Consider the following 18,425-nt stretch of genomic DNA (forward strand, 5'->3'; position numbering starts at 1 on the left):
AATTTGCTTTATTGACATGAAAACAAAGATGTTTTTCATTAAACATTATTTATAATTATGAATTATTTTCCAGTATTGTTAAGGAAGTCTGAATAATAAATTAGGTTTTACCATGTCAGAAGCTGAGAAGGATCTTTGAAATTTTTTCTTTCTTTTCTTTCTAGATGCCAAACTTGCCAGCAGGGAGAAGGGAAAATTTTGCTTCAAGGCAATACGATGTAAGGAAAAGAAGGTAAATTCATTTTATTTTCAGACTTTCTTAATGGTATTTTATATTTCATGCCAACGATATGATTAGCTTGTTTTCCCCTGTTTTTTAGTTGCCACACAGTCCTCAGAAAAATACACCTTTGCAGATATCATCTTTGGAAATGAACAGGTATGAAAATAAGCACAATAGCATTTGATCTTCTGGATCAAAGTCACAGTTCTGGAATATCTATTTTGGCAAAACTATTGCTTTAGTAATCCTCAAAATCTTTAGTGGGTGAATATGTCAACATTGTTGGGTTTTGCAGCTTCCCTTCATGCTCTAAAACAGACCAGAAATACTATGTGGATTATGCCATTTTAGTTAGTTATTCAAAACTAAATTTCTTTTGAGGGTATCACAGGAAAAAAGTATAAACCTTGGTATTAAAGAAAGAAACCAGATTATACAAGGGAACCAATTTATTAGGGAAAGTGGTTACAGTGGAACATAAAGATGATAATTCTCTGGATTTTGGTGTATCATATGGTTCTGAGACCAAAATAATAAGCTCTTTGTAGTTTTAAATGTATTTTCCAAAACAGTAGTATTTCAAGTTAATTATTTGTAAGAATCACTTAGAGTAGGTTTTCAAACTTTCACAACATGTGGGGCTCTTGTTAAATGCAAATTCTATTTCAGTGGGACTAGGGTGGGACCTGAGATTCTAAATTGCTATAAGCTGGAGCATCTGGTTGGCACATTTGGTAGAACATGTGACTCTTGATTTGGGGGTTGTGAGTTCGTGCCCTGCATGGGGCATAGTTTACTTAATAAAAATATGTATACTAAATTACTGTAAGCTCCTAGATGATGTTAAGGTTATTAGTCTCTTTTTTTTTTTTTTCAGACCCTATTTTTGATCTGAGAATTTGTAAAAATGACAATTTTGCTTTTCCCTGCCTCAAAACTTTGATTCGTTATGTCTTGGGGGGGAGTTTGGGAATATGCATTTTTTCCTTCCCTCCCTCCCTTCCTATTTATGTATTTTGAGAGAGGCACAGAGACAGGGACAATGTGAGTCAGGGAGGGGCAGAGAGGGAGAGAGAGAGAATCCTAAGCAGGTTCCACACTGTCAGACACAGAGTCCGATGTGGGGCTAGAACTCACAAACTGTGAGATCATGACCCAAGCTGAAATCAGAGAGTTGGAAGCTTAACCCCAGGAATATGCATTTTCAACCAGCTCTGCATATAATCTGACGAGGTGATGTGGTGATTTGCTTTGAGAAATGCTGGACCAAGGGTGTAAAACTTCCACGTCGGCATGCCCTGGTACTGTTACCAACGTTACTGTTTGTGTTATTGTTTCTTCTTTGTGTTTTTTGATTTGATAATTCCAGACATTCTTATGCTTTTGTATTTCTCTTATCATTGGCCTTCAATCTGACCTCACTCTTTGTGGCTATCTTTTGACTATTTGAAGAAAGCAGTTAAAAAATATCTCAGAGTACCAAAAGCCCAGTAATTCCAAACAAGTATACTTTTAGCAATGCCATGCCTCCTGAATGACTGAATTTAGGTTTTCATGATTTCAGTTGTTTGTCCTTTTCACTTCTTTTTTAAATTTAAAATCCCTAGAGACATAATCAAGACCCTTAAATCATACTAAGTGTATAATTTTATTGTATATATTAGCAAATAATTTTGTATAGGAGTACTGAAGAAAGTAAAAACAAAAAAGGACATTTTCCCTTTTGATGAATCTGGTTGAGTAAATAGAACTCCCCAAGCACTACAGATTAATGAGAAGACTATGGGACAATTGCTTACCAGAAAATAGTTTATTCTTAAAGGGAAAATGTGTATATTTATTAATATTTAATAATTAACTTGAACTTAGCATCTATATAAGATAGCCTATAATGAGGGAATCCTAAGTGTAGACAGTTTACTGTGAAACTAATATCCCATTAAAGGAAATCCTGTACTTCTGATTCCATTAAGAAGTTTTTAAAAAATTCTTTTCTCATGTTCTCTTCTTCAAGTAGAAGAGCCACATTAAGACCAAGTACTCAGTTTGCTTCTGTTTCACTAGATGTTGTCTAGTATTCTAAGTATTCGAATGAGAACGATTTCTGTTATTTTAATAGCACAAAAATATTACTTTTCAATAATTTATTTTTTATTCATTTTCTTAGAGCTACCCATCATCTTCCCTGGATACTTGGAAGGTCAAACCTAATGTCATGGCAGTGTAGATTAATTATTTTGAGGTAACAGCTTTAAGATTCAGGGTAATTTATACCAAATATTTTAGGTGTTTAAATGTTTTAGTGTGTTTTACAGCCTCCCTCTATTGACAGATTGACAAGAAATTTTTTAATAAGCATTTGGTATACAGAAAATATATAGAGAAATATAAATTTTGGTAGGGTGTATTTAAATTGAAAACATTTATGTAGATAAGTGATTTTCTTTTGACAGATAATAAGTTCAGCAAGTCCATGTGCAGACTTCTTTTATCGAAGCTTATCTTCTGAATTAAAGAAACCACAAGCCCAGCCGTCCGTGCATACTGAAAAACAGTCATTAGAGGATGCTGTGAGATTGATTCAGAAGTGCAGTGAGGTGGATTTGAATATTGTCGTATTATGGAAGGTATGTGTTACTAAATTATTTCAGCAAGCCTGGCTTACGGATACTTGAGCCTTAAGCTAAAGAACCAAATGTAAGCTGGTATTTGCATTTTTTCTGCTTAAATTTTTAGTTTCAATATTAAAGTTGTTTTATAATTTTATTTAGTAGTTCTATAATGACTTTTTTACTTAAAGAATTCAAATAGATAGCTTTCTTCTTTGTTATTGTTTACTGTCTAAGTGGTACTGAGAATATTATAGATTTGTTAACCTCCATTGAAAACAACTGTTATTATTAAATTCTTTATTATTGGCATTTTCAGAAACTGAAAATGGAAAAAATAGCACTGTGAACCTTCAGGTACCCATTACTCAGACTCCATAGTCACTAATTTGTTGCTATTCATCTTTCATCTATTCCATTAGCCCCTCTCCTTTGTTTTATTTTTACTTTCCTTTATATTTGCTATAGTATTTTTTTTTTTTTTAGTGACATAATATTTTACGTGTAAATGCTCTGTATTCTAGCAGATGAAGACTTTCTTTAACATCTCCAAAAATATTGTTATCTCATCCAACCAAATTAACAGTAATTCTTAATTATGAATCTATTTGTTGGTCTGTTTTTGTTTTTTCCAGATTATTTTAAAATATTTAATTTTTAAAAAATCATATCCAAATAAGATCCACACATGACAGAGCAAAATGAGATTGCTTAGGCATTAGTCTTCCTTAGAGTTTACCTGTTATACAGAGCAGGCTTGTTTCGCACAGTGTACCCTCTGTATCTTAGAAATTTATAATTGTATATAAATTGTATACATTACACAGAATATATAATAAATTATATATTACTTTTTAAAAAAACAATTCTACAGTGAAATTAAGGATCTTGCCTAAGGATATTCACCTGAACTGTGTGGAAAGGTTTAATTTTGTGTGTCTGATACAAGAGCTCTCTCACATAGAGGTATTTTCATAGTAGATGATCAATATATGTATTTTTAAATTGGTTCAGATATTCTAGACTATTATTTTACTAAATCACACATTTTTAAATAAACTTTCTTGAAACTAAGCTGGCGTAAGTTTTTTATTTTTTATTTTTTTGCATGAGTTTTAATAAAACTGCTTAAACAAATTGGTACTTTTGTTGACTAGAGATGTTTAATATTAAAAGGTCAGTTACACATTTTAGCTGAACTAGATGTTCTTGGGGCTTAGAATCAAGAGGATTCTATTTTCAGGCTTAGCAGTATTTCCTCTTAATGTAAACCAACCAGTCATTAAATATATACTATAACCGTGGCGTATGTGGCTGTCACTCCACAGATTCCTGCCGTGTAACAGTTTGGTAATATTACTGAGACAAGATTTGAGTTAATCTGTACTCTGTATTCATTGTTAAGTCCACAGTAACTTTTTGGCTGGGGGTGAAAGTGTTACCTTTTAAAAAACAGCCCGGAATAAAATCCACTACTAGTAGACTTCTGATCACATGAAGAAGAAAACTAAGGTTGTGATGCTCCTTGGCTAGAAAATGGAATTGGAATAGAATGAAGGAATGGGATATGAAGTTGGTAGTGGCTCGTATTTGTGTTTATCACATACTCATTTGAGAAAGTGGTAGAGTTCCTTTAGTGAGGTCTCTAGATAATGCAGAAATGACACACTGAATGAAATGAAATTTGAAAAGTCATTTAAGCTGTGGAGGAGGAAACACAGGATGCCTAGGACTCTTTTAATAAAATATAATTCAGGAGAAAAACCGGAGCTCAGACAACATCTTTGTGAAAATAATTGGAAAAGAGGCACAGAAAAACTCAGCAGTTTAACTAAGCATAAATGTTGTTTAAAAAAGTGAAGCCTTGTGCAGAAAGGAGAATGTATTTATAGAATTAGACATGGCTAGGGGTGATTTTTGTTCGATCCCATGAGACCATTGGAAAAAAACGTGACATGTCTTAGAACCTTGTATTCAACCTCTCAAAGGTCCACCCCGTCAGGTGTTTAAGTCCAGCATTTTGGGTTATGTATGGTTCACAACGAGCAGGTCCTGGGCTGTCCAATGCCTTAGTGCACTACTCCCAAGTTGGTCTGCAGATGACATGCTGTCACTGGTCATGGTAAAATGAGTACAAAATTGAACATAAACATTTAGAAACTTCTATAGCATTTTGGCTGAGAAATTTTGTGTCTGTTGAATCTAATAGTAAAAAAATTGGGCTTGTTAAAAAATTTTTAAACCTTTGTATTTGCATAATGTGGCAGTAACAGCGTATCAGAGCCATTTACGTATTATATTTTCTCTGGGACAGAAGCGGTTCAAGAGGGAGATGAGTTATATGCTGGAACCAGTGTTTTGATATAGATGAAATGGCCTTTTTTTTTTTTTAAGTATATGTACTTATGTTTAAGATATCTCCAAGGGTGTGACATTTCCACTTATAAGATTTATGACTGTTTTCACGATTATGTTCTTCTAGGTGATAAACCCTGTGGCATTTCAGAAGCATGTACGTTTTGCCTGTATTTTGGTAGTTCAATCACAAAAAGACTTGTGTTATAGCACTAGTTTCTTAAGAGCTCTAGAGAAAACTGAAAAAAAGATTTTAAGATGTATCCTTCAAATATCCAGGCCCAACTGTATTATACTGAGGCAAACAGATTTTGACAGATTTCTTTATTTATTGAATGAGTAAATAAAAGTAGAAATGCTGACACAGCCATCGTGTTGATAATTGATAAACAGCCATGATATTTCTACCTTCCATCAAATAATTGCATTCATTACTTTTGAGGTATTGCCAAGCAAGGTAACATTTTTGTGCTTTGTATGTCTTAGGCTTATGTAGTGGAAGATAGTAAGCAGCTAATTTTGGAAGGTCAGCATCATGTTATTCTTCGCACTATAGGAAAAGAAGCCTTTTCATGTCCTCAGAAACAGGTAATAGTAATGTTTGCTTTGGGTCTTCTTGTGAACTTGGGGTTTTTTGTTTGGTTGGTTTTTGGGTTTTTAAAGGGATCTGCTGGTATATGCAGGCTTTTATATTAAGATTTGAGTGAGGGGTTGGTGGCAGACGACTAATTAGAATGAGAAATGAACATAAATAAAATCATTAGCATCTTGTAAGAGTATTAGATACACTTGTGATCTTGAGGTTTCCTAATATTCTGTATTGAATCTAGAATTCATAGTTACAAAAAGAATTGATTTGCTTGAGAGGAAGGGAAACATGCCCTTGCCACTGCAGAACTCCAGAGGAGGCATATCGTGAAATGTAAAGGCCCCTGGAGTTGTGCAGCAGCTGGGAATAGTATTTAATATGTTTTCTCATTTCTCATAAAATACTATTTCATCTTACCAAAAAGTTCTTGTATATATGAACAAAATTTCCAGTAATTTGAACCATGACCTTGTATTGCATTTCTAAATAATGAATCTTAATTTCAAGCTTTCTTACATTATTTTTGCAAACTTATTTTGAAATAATTTTCAAACTTGCAGAAAAGCTGCAAGAATTGTGTAAAGAGTGACTCTCTTACACCTTTTACCAAGGTTCACCAGTGGTTAGCATTTCACCTTCTTTGCTTTATCATTCTTCCTCTGTTTATGTACACATTGATTTTTTTCTTAATTATTCTTAAGTAATTACTCTCAAGTAAATTTGCAGACATCCTTCTCCTCTGCCCCTATTTACTTCATTGAGTATTGCAATGAATAAGAATAATCTCTTAAATAGGGGTGCCTGGGTGATTCAGTCAGTTAAGTGTCCAACTTCAGCTCAGGTCATGATCTCACGGATTGGATGGTGGGTTTGAGCCCCGCATCAGGCTCTGTGCCGACAGCTCAGAGCCTGGAGCCTGCTTCGGATTCTGTGTCTCCTTCTCTCTCTGCCCTCCCCTGCTTGCACTCTGTCTCTCAAAAATAAACAAACATTTAAAAAAAAAAAAAAATCCTCTCCCAAATCATAAAAAAAAAAAAGAATAATCTCTCAAATAATCACAAAAACCATTATTAAATTCATGAAGTTTAACATTGATGCAGTACTCCTGTATAGTCCATATTCAAATGCCATCAGAGTTCTCCATTTTATCCTTGTAACAGTTTGTGTTTTCTTACCAGGATCCAGTCCAAGATCATACATTGCATTTACTTGTCCTGTTTCTCTAGTCTCCTTTAATTTGGGACAGTTTCTGAGCCTTCATTTGTCCTGTATCATATGATATCTTTGAAGAGCATGGGCAAGTTATTTTAATGTAAAATAATACCTCTTTGGTTTTTTCTTGTTTCCTCAGGACTAGATTAAGGTTATACATTTTTGGCAGGGATACTACAGAAGTGATGTTATGTCCCTGCCAGTGAATTACATCAGAAAGCTCTTGATATTAATTTGTTTCATTATCAGTGATGGGTCACACTGATAAGGTCCACCTTATTTCTCTACAGTAAAGTTACTGTTGTTTCTAATAAGTAATTTGTGGAGAAATAATTTGGGCCTATGTAAATGTCTGATTTCTTGTTAAACCTAGTTCCACTAGTTTTAGCATCCACTGGTTGTTCTACAACTTGAATCAGTTTTTACTTTGATGATTACTAATGGTAATATTCCATTAGGTTTAATGAAGATATCAAATTTAACCCTGGATCTATTTCTTAATATAAGAAAATTGTTTTTTCCCCTTTGAAGTCCCAAGTTTTGGTTGTCTATGTTACAAACTTTTGATAATCTAGAATATCTCAAACATAGGCAGAATAAGTATTTAGAAAAGGAAGAAGTGATTTAAAAAAAATTTTTTTTAATGTTTGGTTATTTTTGACAGAGAGAGAGAGAGAGAGAGAGACAGAGCATGAGTGGGGGAGGGGCAGAGAGAGAGGGAGACACAAATCTAAAGCAGGCTCCAGGCTCTGAGCTGTCAGCACAGAGCCCGATGCGGGGCTTGAACTCACAGACCGTGAGATCATGACCTGAGCTGAAGTCAGATGCTCAACTGACTGAGCTACCCAGGTACCCCAGAAGTGATTTATATAAAATATGTTTGTATTCTTGGGGCCCCTGGGTGGTTCAGTCAGTTAAACATCAGACTTTGTCTCAGGTCATGATCTCTCAGTTCCTGAGTTTGAGCCCCACATCAGACTCTGTGCTGTTAATGCAGAGCCCATTTCAGATCCTCTGTCCCCCTCTCTTTCTGCCCCTCCCCTGCTCTCTCTCTCTCTCTCTCAAAAATAAACAAACATTTACAAAAAAAGTGATATTTTCATTTTATGTACCATGAATAGCATATCCTTTTTATTTCTCTGTATTTCACTTTTGAAATATTTTATATTCTCTTTATATGGTTAACTGAGCTTGGGACATAAAGCGGTTTCATCATACTGTGAATAATAGATTTGGAGCCCAAAAACTTTCAGATTGATGATCTAGTATAAATTACTTGCATAACTTAATGAACTTTAGCTTACTACTCACTTGTAAAACCAGGATAATAATTCTTTACACCTTGTCTGTCTTGTGGTAGAAATGTCATCAGGTAGAATCAGATCCTTATTATCAAACTGCTGCACAAATATTTAGTGCTGATTGTGAAAATACTTTTTGCTACTCTAAAGCTGGGAGAAGGGAAAACTCTTTTAAATATTCTCTTAGTAAATTAGCTTGGGCCTTTGGTATCCTTTTCATGGCTGTTGTTCATGTATTTTCCTCCTAATAAGTGACATATAGAAATTTATTTAGTATAACTTAGAAGTCTCAAATAATAGCTTATTTTTTGATGATTGGAATATATTAAAAAATACATTTTTTTTAACTTTCAATTGAAGTGTAAGATAAATACAGAACAGTTGAATAGCTCATTGAATTTCACAAATTGAAGAATACTCCAGTATAACCAGGACCCAGATAAAGAAATAGAACATAACCAGCACCCCAGAAATTCTGCTTCCGTTCTCTTCTTTCTTCCAGAGTAAACCTCTAGTCACTTTTCTCTGACTTATAAATCAAAAGCAAATTTAGGTCTTGCTTTTACAGCTATATAGATCAGGGATCAGCAAACTTTTTCCAAGAATAAGCAGATGGTAGGTAATATTTTAGGCTTTACTGGCCAGAAGGTCTTTGTCTTAATTACTCATCTCTGTTGATGAAGTCCAGAAGCAACCATATGACAGTATGTAAACAAATGGATATGGCTATGGGTCAATAAAACTTTCTTTCCAAAAAACAAACAAACAAAAAAAACCCAGGAGGCAGGCTGAATTTGGTCCATGGGCTGTAGTTTGCCCATCCCTGGTGTAGATCAATGTCCAGCTAGGCTAGCAAGAAATTAAAAATCAAAATTTTCCTGGATGGTAAAGGGAAATGGAGAAAAAATGGTTAAGAAAAAAATACCACTAGAAAGGGAACAATACTCTCTGTTTTCATTTAGATGATAATGGTATTGAAATGTTTACAGTATGCCTGACATTGGCTATATTGAGACTTTTACATGTGTGTTAACCTTCAGTTAATACAGATGAAGGATTACAATCTATAAAACACAGCAGTCTATTTTCAAAATGAAATTTTAAGGCAACTTTAGTTCTTTATTAAAACAGATGCTATACAATTGAATGTCTGTAGCTTAAGTACTAAGTAATAAGGAATTTTACTAGATGAGACCCACAACAGATTTTGAAATTATTATGAGACTTTTTTATAAATGAGGAAATTAAGTCTTAAGATATTAAATGCCTTATCCAAGATCACAGAGCTAATATGTGAAGTTGTTGGAATTCAAGTCTAACTCCAGCACATAATAAATAAGGAATGAATAAATGATTCTGATCCTAGATTCTTTTTTTTTTTTTTAAGTTTATTTATTTATTTTGAGAGAGAAAGGGAGAGAGCATGAGCAGGAGAGGGACAGAGAGAGGGAGAGACAGAATCCCAGGCAGGCTACACACTGTCCGTGCAGAGCCTGACATGGGGCTCCAACTCACAAACTGCGAGATCATGCATGACCTGAGCTGAGATCAAGAATCACACGCTTAACCGACTGAGCCACCCAGGTGCCCCTGAGTCTAAATTCTTTATCCTAGATTATATCGCAGATGATTCTGTTGGTTTAAATAACAGCAGAAAGTATTGTTCATGCTTTCCCTTATCTCAGCTGGTTTTAACTACTTTTGTTTATGCTATATTTTAACAAGACAGTGTTTTTATTGTCATATGTATATTTTTTTCTTTTCTCAGGAACCACCAGAAATGGAACTATTAAAATTTTTCAGGCCAGAAAACACTACAGTTCCTTTAAGACCGTCAGTAGAGCAGCTTTCTAATCTCATTAAAACGAGTCTTCACTATCCAGAATCATTTAATCATCCATTTCATCAAAAAAGGTCTGAGGCTTATTTTTGTTAAAATTTTTCTACGTGTGCACACCCACGCAGAGACTCTTATTTATTTAAATGATAGCATTAACCCAAATATTGATGAAGAAATTTAGAATAATATTGAGTATCTGTAAAGTGCTCTTAAATATTTTACCCTTTACTCTGATTACTGTATGTTGCACCTGTGGTTAGAGATGGCTATTTGCCTTAGACACCTCAATTGCCAAAAGTTTCTGGTGGGCAAGTTTATCACTAAGTCAAAAACAAGGAAAAAATATGTTATTTGTTTTTGTGTTGGACACAAATTAATTGTAAGAAATGACTATAGTATATAGACTCATCAAACAGTTCAAGTTTTAATAGCATCATTTACTTAAGATTTACTAAGTCCCAAACTTCTTGGGGAATGATGTTCAGTTCAGTTGAACAATGAAGTTCAAACTGTGTGGGTCTACTTATACATGATCTTTTTTATTGTAAATGTGTTTTCTCTTAAGGGTTTTCTTAATATTTTCTTTTCTTCAGCTTCTTTTATTATAAGAATATAGTATATAATTCATATACCATACAAAATATGCATTAATCGACAGTTTATGTTATTGGTAAGGCTTTGGGTCAGCAGTAGGCTATTAGTAGTTAAGTGTTAAGGTAGTCAGAAGGTGTATATGATTTCCGATCGTGTGGGGGTTGGTACCCCTAACCCCTGTATTGTTCAAGGGGCATCTGTATTTGCAATTTTGGTAAGTAGGTTGATTATATAAACTTAAGGTTCTGTAAATAAAAAGTCCTAAATCAGATGACACTTCAAAAAGTTGCTGGTTTGCAGGTATAAAAACATGGAGAGAAGTCTATTAGAATCAGTCTATAAGTGAAAATTGAAGGTATGAATTTTGGTGAAGTCACCCTGGGTAGGGGTGGGGATGAGGTGGGATAGAACAAAAAGAACAGTGACCTGCAGAACAATGACATCTGAGAGAAAAGCTAAGGAAAAAGAAATCTGTGAAAAAGACTGGTTGAGAAGTAATTAGGAAGAAAAGATCAATGAGAAAGTGATATCTCAAAAGTTCAGTGAGAGAGAAATGGGTTAACTGTTTAAAATGCTGCAAAAATGTCAAATAGTAAAAGGATGAAAAGGTTACTTATTGGATCTGACAATGAGTGACTACAGTCATTTCCTCCCCGCCCCCCCCAAAATTAACACCCAAATAACCAAACTACCTGTATTCAGGAAATAAAATATTGCTAGCATCACAGAAGCCCGCTGGTACTCCCTCACAGTCACTACCCTACCCCCCCCCCATATTGGTAGTCGTTTCTTTGCTTCTTTTTATAATTTTCCCAACTAAGTTTATATGCATCTCTAATTTTGATTTTCATGGGGCATTTTTTTAACTTTATTATATAAGTGGAATTATACAGAGTATCTTCTTTTTATGTCCAGCTGCTTTCATTTAATATTATGTTAGTAATTGTCAGCCACTGCATGAAGCTATAGCATTTTCATTGCCATATGAATATGTTTGAATGCACTGGAATAATTTACTCTCTTGATGGACTTTGGGATTATTTTCATATTTGAGCTATTTTGAATTCTGCTGTGAATAATCTTGTGTATAATCTCTCGGTTTATGTGAACTTGCCCAGCCCCCCTTATTTTTGCATACTTATCTAGGAATTTTTCCAAATAGTTTGACCATCTTGTACAACTCACCAGCAGTTCCCTTTGCTTCATATCTTTACCACCACTGTTGTCAGATTTTTAAAAATTTTAACCATTTAAATTATTGATAAAATTCTTTTTGTCCAGGTCTTAATGTTGCTCTAATATGCAGCTGTAGTTGAGGGGGAAGATGGTATGTTTTATCCCTATCAAGTCTGTCATGACTTCATGTACTTTCATGGGAAATTTGGATTCCCTGATGTTTCTTTCTTTTTTTTTAATGTTTATTTACTTATTTTTGAGAGAGAGGAGGAGGGACAAAAAGGGAGAGGGAGAGAGGGAGAGAATCCCAAGCAGGCTCCACGCTGTCAGTGCAAAGCCTGATGCAGGGCCTGAACTCGTGAACTGTGAGATCATGACCTGAGTCAAAACCAAGAGTCAGACACTTAATGACTGAGCCACCCAGGGCCCACCCCCCCCCCACCCCGCCCCGATGTTTCATTGTAACCCATTGTTCTACTTTATCAGACCTATCCTGCTTCATATCTTAGATTCCATGGTGTTTCTTTTTAACCGTAGCAGTTAAAACCTTGGCTGTGCTTTGGAGGTAAGGATATTTAGGAATTGTCCACATGATTCAATTGGAGTTAAAAAGCATCATAGAATCTGGGAATCTAGCATGGAATTATGTGAAGCAGGGCAGGTTTGATCAAACTAGAGTAGAGTGGTGGGTTAAAAATAAAACATCACAGAATTAAAACTGTACACAAGTATGTGAAAACAAGGCAGGCTAGATAAGGATGAAATGTGGCAGTTTTTTCCAGCCCTTGCTGCCCATTAGAATTACCTGGGGAATTTTTAAAGATTCCAGTGCCAGTTAAATCAGAATCTCTGGGAGTAGGACCCAGGCATCTGTATAATTTAAATGTCCTCAGATGATACCAGCATGTACCTGTATCCATCACTGTTGCCACAGAAATGTTTCACAACAAACCACTCCAGAATTTAGTTGCTTATAAGGCATTCTTATACTCATGGATCCGCAGATCAGCTTACCGTTTGGCTGCAGCTCACCTTCAAGCTGTGGTTGGTTGGGTTCATGTCTGCACCACATATATTTTGGGCTCAGTGCAATGGGCAGCAGCTACTTGGATATGTTCTTCTTATGGCATATCTCTGGAGTACAAAGGTGAGTTATACTGAGATAGCACATTTAAGGCTTTTGTTTGCGTCAAAGACATTAATATTCCATTGGCCAATTAGCCTCACCTTCACATCAACAAGAATGACTCCTAGTCCCACAGTGGGAAGTAAATAATGGCTAGGGGAGTAAATAATGAAGTGAGGGGAGTAAATAATGGCTAAACAGTAATTATGGTTACACCACAGCCACCAAGATGGAGAAGCACTGGAGAAGCACTGATGTAGAGGGCCAGAGTGGTTGGTCATCCTTACAAAACTAAGAATAGAAGTGTACTTGAGTGAGAGAGCTGGAGAAATGGGAGATGGTTGTCAGAGAGTGGAGTGACAGTATTATTTCAGAGGTAGCTATTTTAGGTGACTAAAAAAAAATTACAATATGGTTAAGGAAGGTAGATGGATGAGTTTTGAATAGTACTGATGGTTATGGAGGTGGTATGAATTTGGGAAGGTGTTGAATGAGTTATCTACTTAGTAAAGTTGTCAGGATTGAAAAGAAGAAAGCAAATTCCTGCTGAAGCTTTTAACAGAAGCCAATAGATGATCTGGAAGAGAAGCCTTCGAGCAGTGTCTCTCACGTAGGTGGTATGCCTCTGCTTCCCAGATGTGTAAGATGAATGGGAGGTGGGAGGTCAAGCAGATGGTTCCCTCATCTTTACCTCAGATATTTCAAAATACTCATCCTTTCTCCCTCCCCCAAAGAATCTGCTGTACTGAGTTACTATTTTTGGTTTTAGTATTTTAGTATGAGGACATAAAAAAAGATGAAAAACCATGGAGTAATATGACCAAAAAATGGATGTTTTGACAGAAGGGGTAGGAGGAAGAAATCATCAAGAAGTGGCATTGAGAACTACATTAATGATACATTCTGACCCGAGATATGGAAGCTGTTGGAAGAAACACAGCATCTAATGTTGAGAGGACTGTAGAGGAAGCCGTGTATTCAGCCAAATTTCAGTTAAAGCAAGATATAGAAACATAGAGATTAAGGGTCTAGGGGAGTGTTCTTAATGTAACATAGAAATGTGGGAGGGAATGCGACAGCAGGAGGTTTGGTTATGGCAGTAGCACACGGATCATACAGGAACAAGAATATGAGGAAGAATATTTGACCAGAGATAACAGAGGTGAAACACTGGGTTTAGCTGCCATAGTTTTCAAAATAAGAAGTCACATTAGACATTGTTTATGGAGCTTTTGAGCATTATTTTCAGCACTTAGCATATTTGATCTCACCTAATCATCATAACAAACCCAAGAGGTAGGTACAATTATTGTTCCTAGTTTGCAGTTGAGAAAACTGAGGTACAGAGTTATTGAGTAGATATTTGAACCTTAGTCAAACTGTAGTATGCTTTTATTAATGCTAAATTTGGTGGTGGGGGGATAGTTGTCAGCAGTTTGGTCTCTAGGGACTGTTTGTGCCTCATCAGATTAGCATTTTTCAAAGACTATTAGTATAAAGTGTTTTTTTTTTTTTTTTAATTAATTTTGAGAGAAAGGGAGCAGGGAGAGGGGCAGAGAGAGGAGAGAGAGAATTCGAAGCAGGCTCTGCATGAGAGAGACCATGAGATCTGACCTGAGCTGAACTCAAGAGTTGGACACTTGGGGCGCCTGGGTGGCTCAGTCGGTTGAGCGTCCGACTTCAACTCAGGTCATGATCTCACAGCTCATGAGTTCGAGCCCCGCATCAGGTTCTGTGCTGACAGCTCAGAGCCTGGAGCCTGCTTCGGATTCTGTGCCTCCCTCTCTCTCTGCCCAACCCCAGCCCACTTGCATTCTGCATTTGTCTCTCTAAAAAATAAATAAACATTAAAAAAAAAGAAAAGATTTGGACACTTAACCAACTGAGCCACCCAGGCACACCTAGTTTTTACTATCTCTTTATTCTTTGTGTTCATAGAATAAAATATTAATACTAGTATGTAAGCAGGCTTCATTTGTGCCCAGGTTATGTCCATTTATTATATTCTTGATTTGAACATACACCAGTCTATTCATATATCCTCTTCTGTCACTGCCTGTCCTTTCTGTGCTTAGTAATGCTTTAGTAATTTATTAATTCTAAAGTGATAGGAGAAACTGGGTTACCTGAGAAAATGTGTCCACTTAAAAAGGCTTTCCTCATAATTTGTTCTATAGAAAGAACTTTCATATTCTCTGTAACACAATGGCTTTTATGCAAATTTGGTAGAAAAGCAAATGTCAATCTAGTCCAAGTTCCCAAAATAAAGTAAATTTCAAGAAACATAAAAAGAACAGGATTAGTTGTTGGGATTTTCATGATTTATTTTTTTCTTCATTGATCTGAGTTTTACTTTGTTTTTCATTTTGAGAAATAACCACTTAGAAACACTTGGGTGTTTTTTTTTGTTTTTTTGTTTTTTTTTGTTTTTTTGTTTTTTTGTTTTTTTAGTAGTAGCTATAGTAAATGGAAATAAGATGGTTTTGTGGATGTATATATTCTGGGATTTAGTATGCAAGTATTGTAGTAACAGGTTTTTCTTATATACACAAATAATTTGTCTGGAGTGATTTTGGAACTCAGTTTTTTTCCCTACTTGAATCTAATTAGTTTTAAGGAGATTGTTAGGTATTCTTAAGTGTTATTTTCAAGATAGCTGATTTAAAAAAGAAAATACACAGCTTAACCTTTTTCATTTTTCTTCCACAGCCTTTGTTTAGTACCAGTCACCCTTTTACTTTCCAATTGTTCTAAGGCTGATGTTGATGTAATAGTTGATCTTCGGCATAAAACAACAAGGTAAAGATGTATTTAGTGCAAGATTGTTTTGTGGCTTAAGATTGATTTGAGAACAATTTAATTATGGATATAATTACCTAATGTGGATAGAGAAAGTTTATTCAGGCGTGCCCTGGGTGTTTGGTTTTACAGAAATGTTACAGAAGACTTACAGAGGGTTGTCTCAGCATTACAATAGTGATAAAATAACAAGCAGTTTCCAAAAGCAACGAATTGTTTTGATTGGAGACAGAATTTTTCAGAAAAGTTTGTTGGTGATAAAAAACTCTAAAATTGAATATCAGCAAGTTTGTGATAGAAGTGTTTTTAAGGTTTTTTTTTTTGTGCGTGTATGATTGTAAAATAATACCCCAAAAATACAGGTACATACTTCCATATCTGATACCTCAAGGCTAGGTGCTTTTTGGAATTCAGAAATTTTTGGATTTTTGGAAAAGTAATATGAAATGTGAATGGATTACTACTGTATAAACACTCCAAATAGGATCTGGGGCAGCTGTATGGAATCCAGACATGTCCTATGTACGATTATGTGTGTCATAAATTAATGCCTTATTGGTAGATACTGGGTTCCATTTTTCAGCATTATAAATGGTTTCAGTATTATAAGCATTCCTGTATATGATTTTTTTTTTAGGTACAGATAACCAATTGGTTAAAAGCTGAGGTTTGAAATCAGGTTCCATTATTTCCCACCTGCTGTTGTGAGCATTAAATGCAATAATGCTTGTGCCTACAACATAGTAACTATTAATAAATGTTGACTATTAGAGCAATAGTAATACTAGCTGTTGTCATTGTTGTTATTAAGAAACAGTTGGCTTCATGAAAAAGTTTCTAGAAGTAGATAGAATTGCTAGATGAAAGTGATGTGTTACTGAGACTTGGGGAAAATTTTTATAAAACCCTTCAACTTACCATTTTCCTTCTCCCACATAGTCCAGAAGCATTGGAAATCCATGGATCATTTACATGGCTTGGACAAACACAATATAAACTTCAGCTTAAAAGCCAGGAGATTCACAGTTTGCAGCTGAAGGCATGCTTTGTCCATACAGGTGTTTATAACCTTGGAACACCTAGGGTATTTGCCAAGTTATCGGACCAAGTTACAGTGTTTGAAACGAGTCAGCAGAACTCCATGCCTGCCCTGATCATCATCAATAATGTGTGATGACTTGCAAATTTGTACTGAAATCCACAAGAATCAGTTTTATTTTACTGAATGGGTTTTAACAGCAGTATTTGTTATACCTAACTTGTTATGGAGGTTGGTGTCGGGTCACTGCAAAATACTTTTGACTTGTCAATCTGTTGATGATGCAAAGCACGTTGGACTGAGAATACTCATATTCTTTTTTTGTATTTCTTTAAACCCTGGTAATAATTTACATGCTCATAATACGGAATTTCAACATAGCCACGCACCTTATTAAGCCCTGTCTTAAAATCCAGTGTCTAAGTCTGCTGTTACAACATATTGATGGTATATGAATATTACCAGATGATTTTGAGGAAGGAAAGGCCTTGTTGGTGATACTCCTGTTAAGCCATTAGTCTATAAATTCCAGCTTTACTGTGAAGTTCTATAGAGTGTTAAATACGGAGTTTCCTGTCTTGCTTCACACAATTCTCTAAAATACATTTTGAACTTTGGTTATAGAGTCTTCATACTTCAGTATCTGGTGGTTCCTATGGCTTATACATAACTTTGTAAAAAGAAAAAAATTTTTTCTGATGCTTTGAATATAGTTTTGAAGGGAGTTTGACTTTTTTTTCCTCATTCATCTCAGTATAGGGTGCACTATTTCACAATATGAGATTTTTTGTCATTTAAATTATCATATTCTTTATTATGTAACTTTAACATTTGAGTTGATCTGTTTAAAATATGAATCTCAAGTTAATTAAAAATAAGCTTTTCAAAAATGTATTATATTTATAACAAATGTAAATAGAATAAAGACATGCTATTCACTGTATAGATTTATTAGATGCCTTTTTTTAATTCTGAGGACATAATATAGTCTTTATTTAAAATGAATGCTAACCATATTAATTATAGCAGGACAAACTAGTTTCCTGAGAAAGCCTTGTTTCCAAACATGAAGTACAAGGCTTTGTTCCAGTAGTCCTTGGTGGCCATGTTTACATGAGCAAACAAATTTTGTCTGTAAATATGTCATGTCTGACACCCAGTTACAAATTTGGAGAATTCTTTAATATCCTGGGAGAAAGGAAGATCATGCCTACTGAACTATTGAAAATAACCACATTGCAGACTCTGATGCTGGGTATGGTAGACGAGGTGATTAGCCTTCCTGCTGAAGAAAAGTAGACTCTAGACAAAAGAGAAGAAAACCTCTTACAAAAAACAAAGTGTTAACAGTATAGTCAGTTATTAGTGGACCAAAATCTAGAAGAAAGTCTAGAGGGGAGAGACCAACATTTGAGGCTACTTTGCCTTGGGAGTGTTTATCTACTTAGGAAGAAGCAGCCGATGCACAGAGCCTTATGTTTGACATATTTAGAAACAAATACAGGTCAGGAGAAATCATCGGAACTTCTGAAGCAAGGAGACAGTATTTGGAAAATAGGCAC

General features: G+C 35.1%; 1 protein-coding gene across 1 annotated transcript in view; it reads left to right on the plus strand.

The window, feature by feature from the left end:
• TRAPPC8 (trafficking protein particle complex 8) overlaps positions 1-17,806 on the plus strand; it is an 82,405-nt gene extending 64,599 nt beyond the window's left edge. Inside the window, 7 exon segments of the mRNA XM_030336538.1 lie at positions 165-232; positions 299-379; positions 2,677-2,850; positions 5,674-5,775; positions 10,058-10,203; positions 15,735-15,824; positions 16,764-17,806. Of these exon segments, the coding sequence (XP_030192398.1) occupies positions 165-232; positions 299-379; positions 2,677-2,850; positions 5,674-5,775; positions 10,058-10,203; positions 15,735-15,824; positions 16,764-16,998 (896 nt within the window). The 3' untranslated portion in view covers positions 16,999-17,806.
• The last annotated feature ends 619 nt before the right edge of the window (positions 17,807-18,425 follow it).

The sequence above is a fragment of the Lynx canadensis genome, chromosome D3, assembly GCF_007474595.2.
Source record: "Lynx canadensis isolate LIC74 chromosome D3, mLynCan4.pri.v2, whole genome shotgun sequence".
Lineage (NCBI taxonomy): Eukaryota > Metazoa > Chordata > Mammalia > Carnivora > Felidae > Lynx > Lynx canadensis.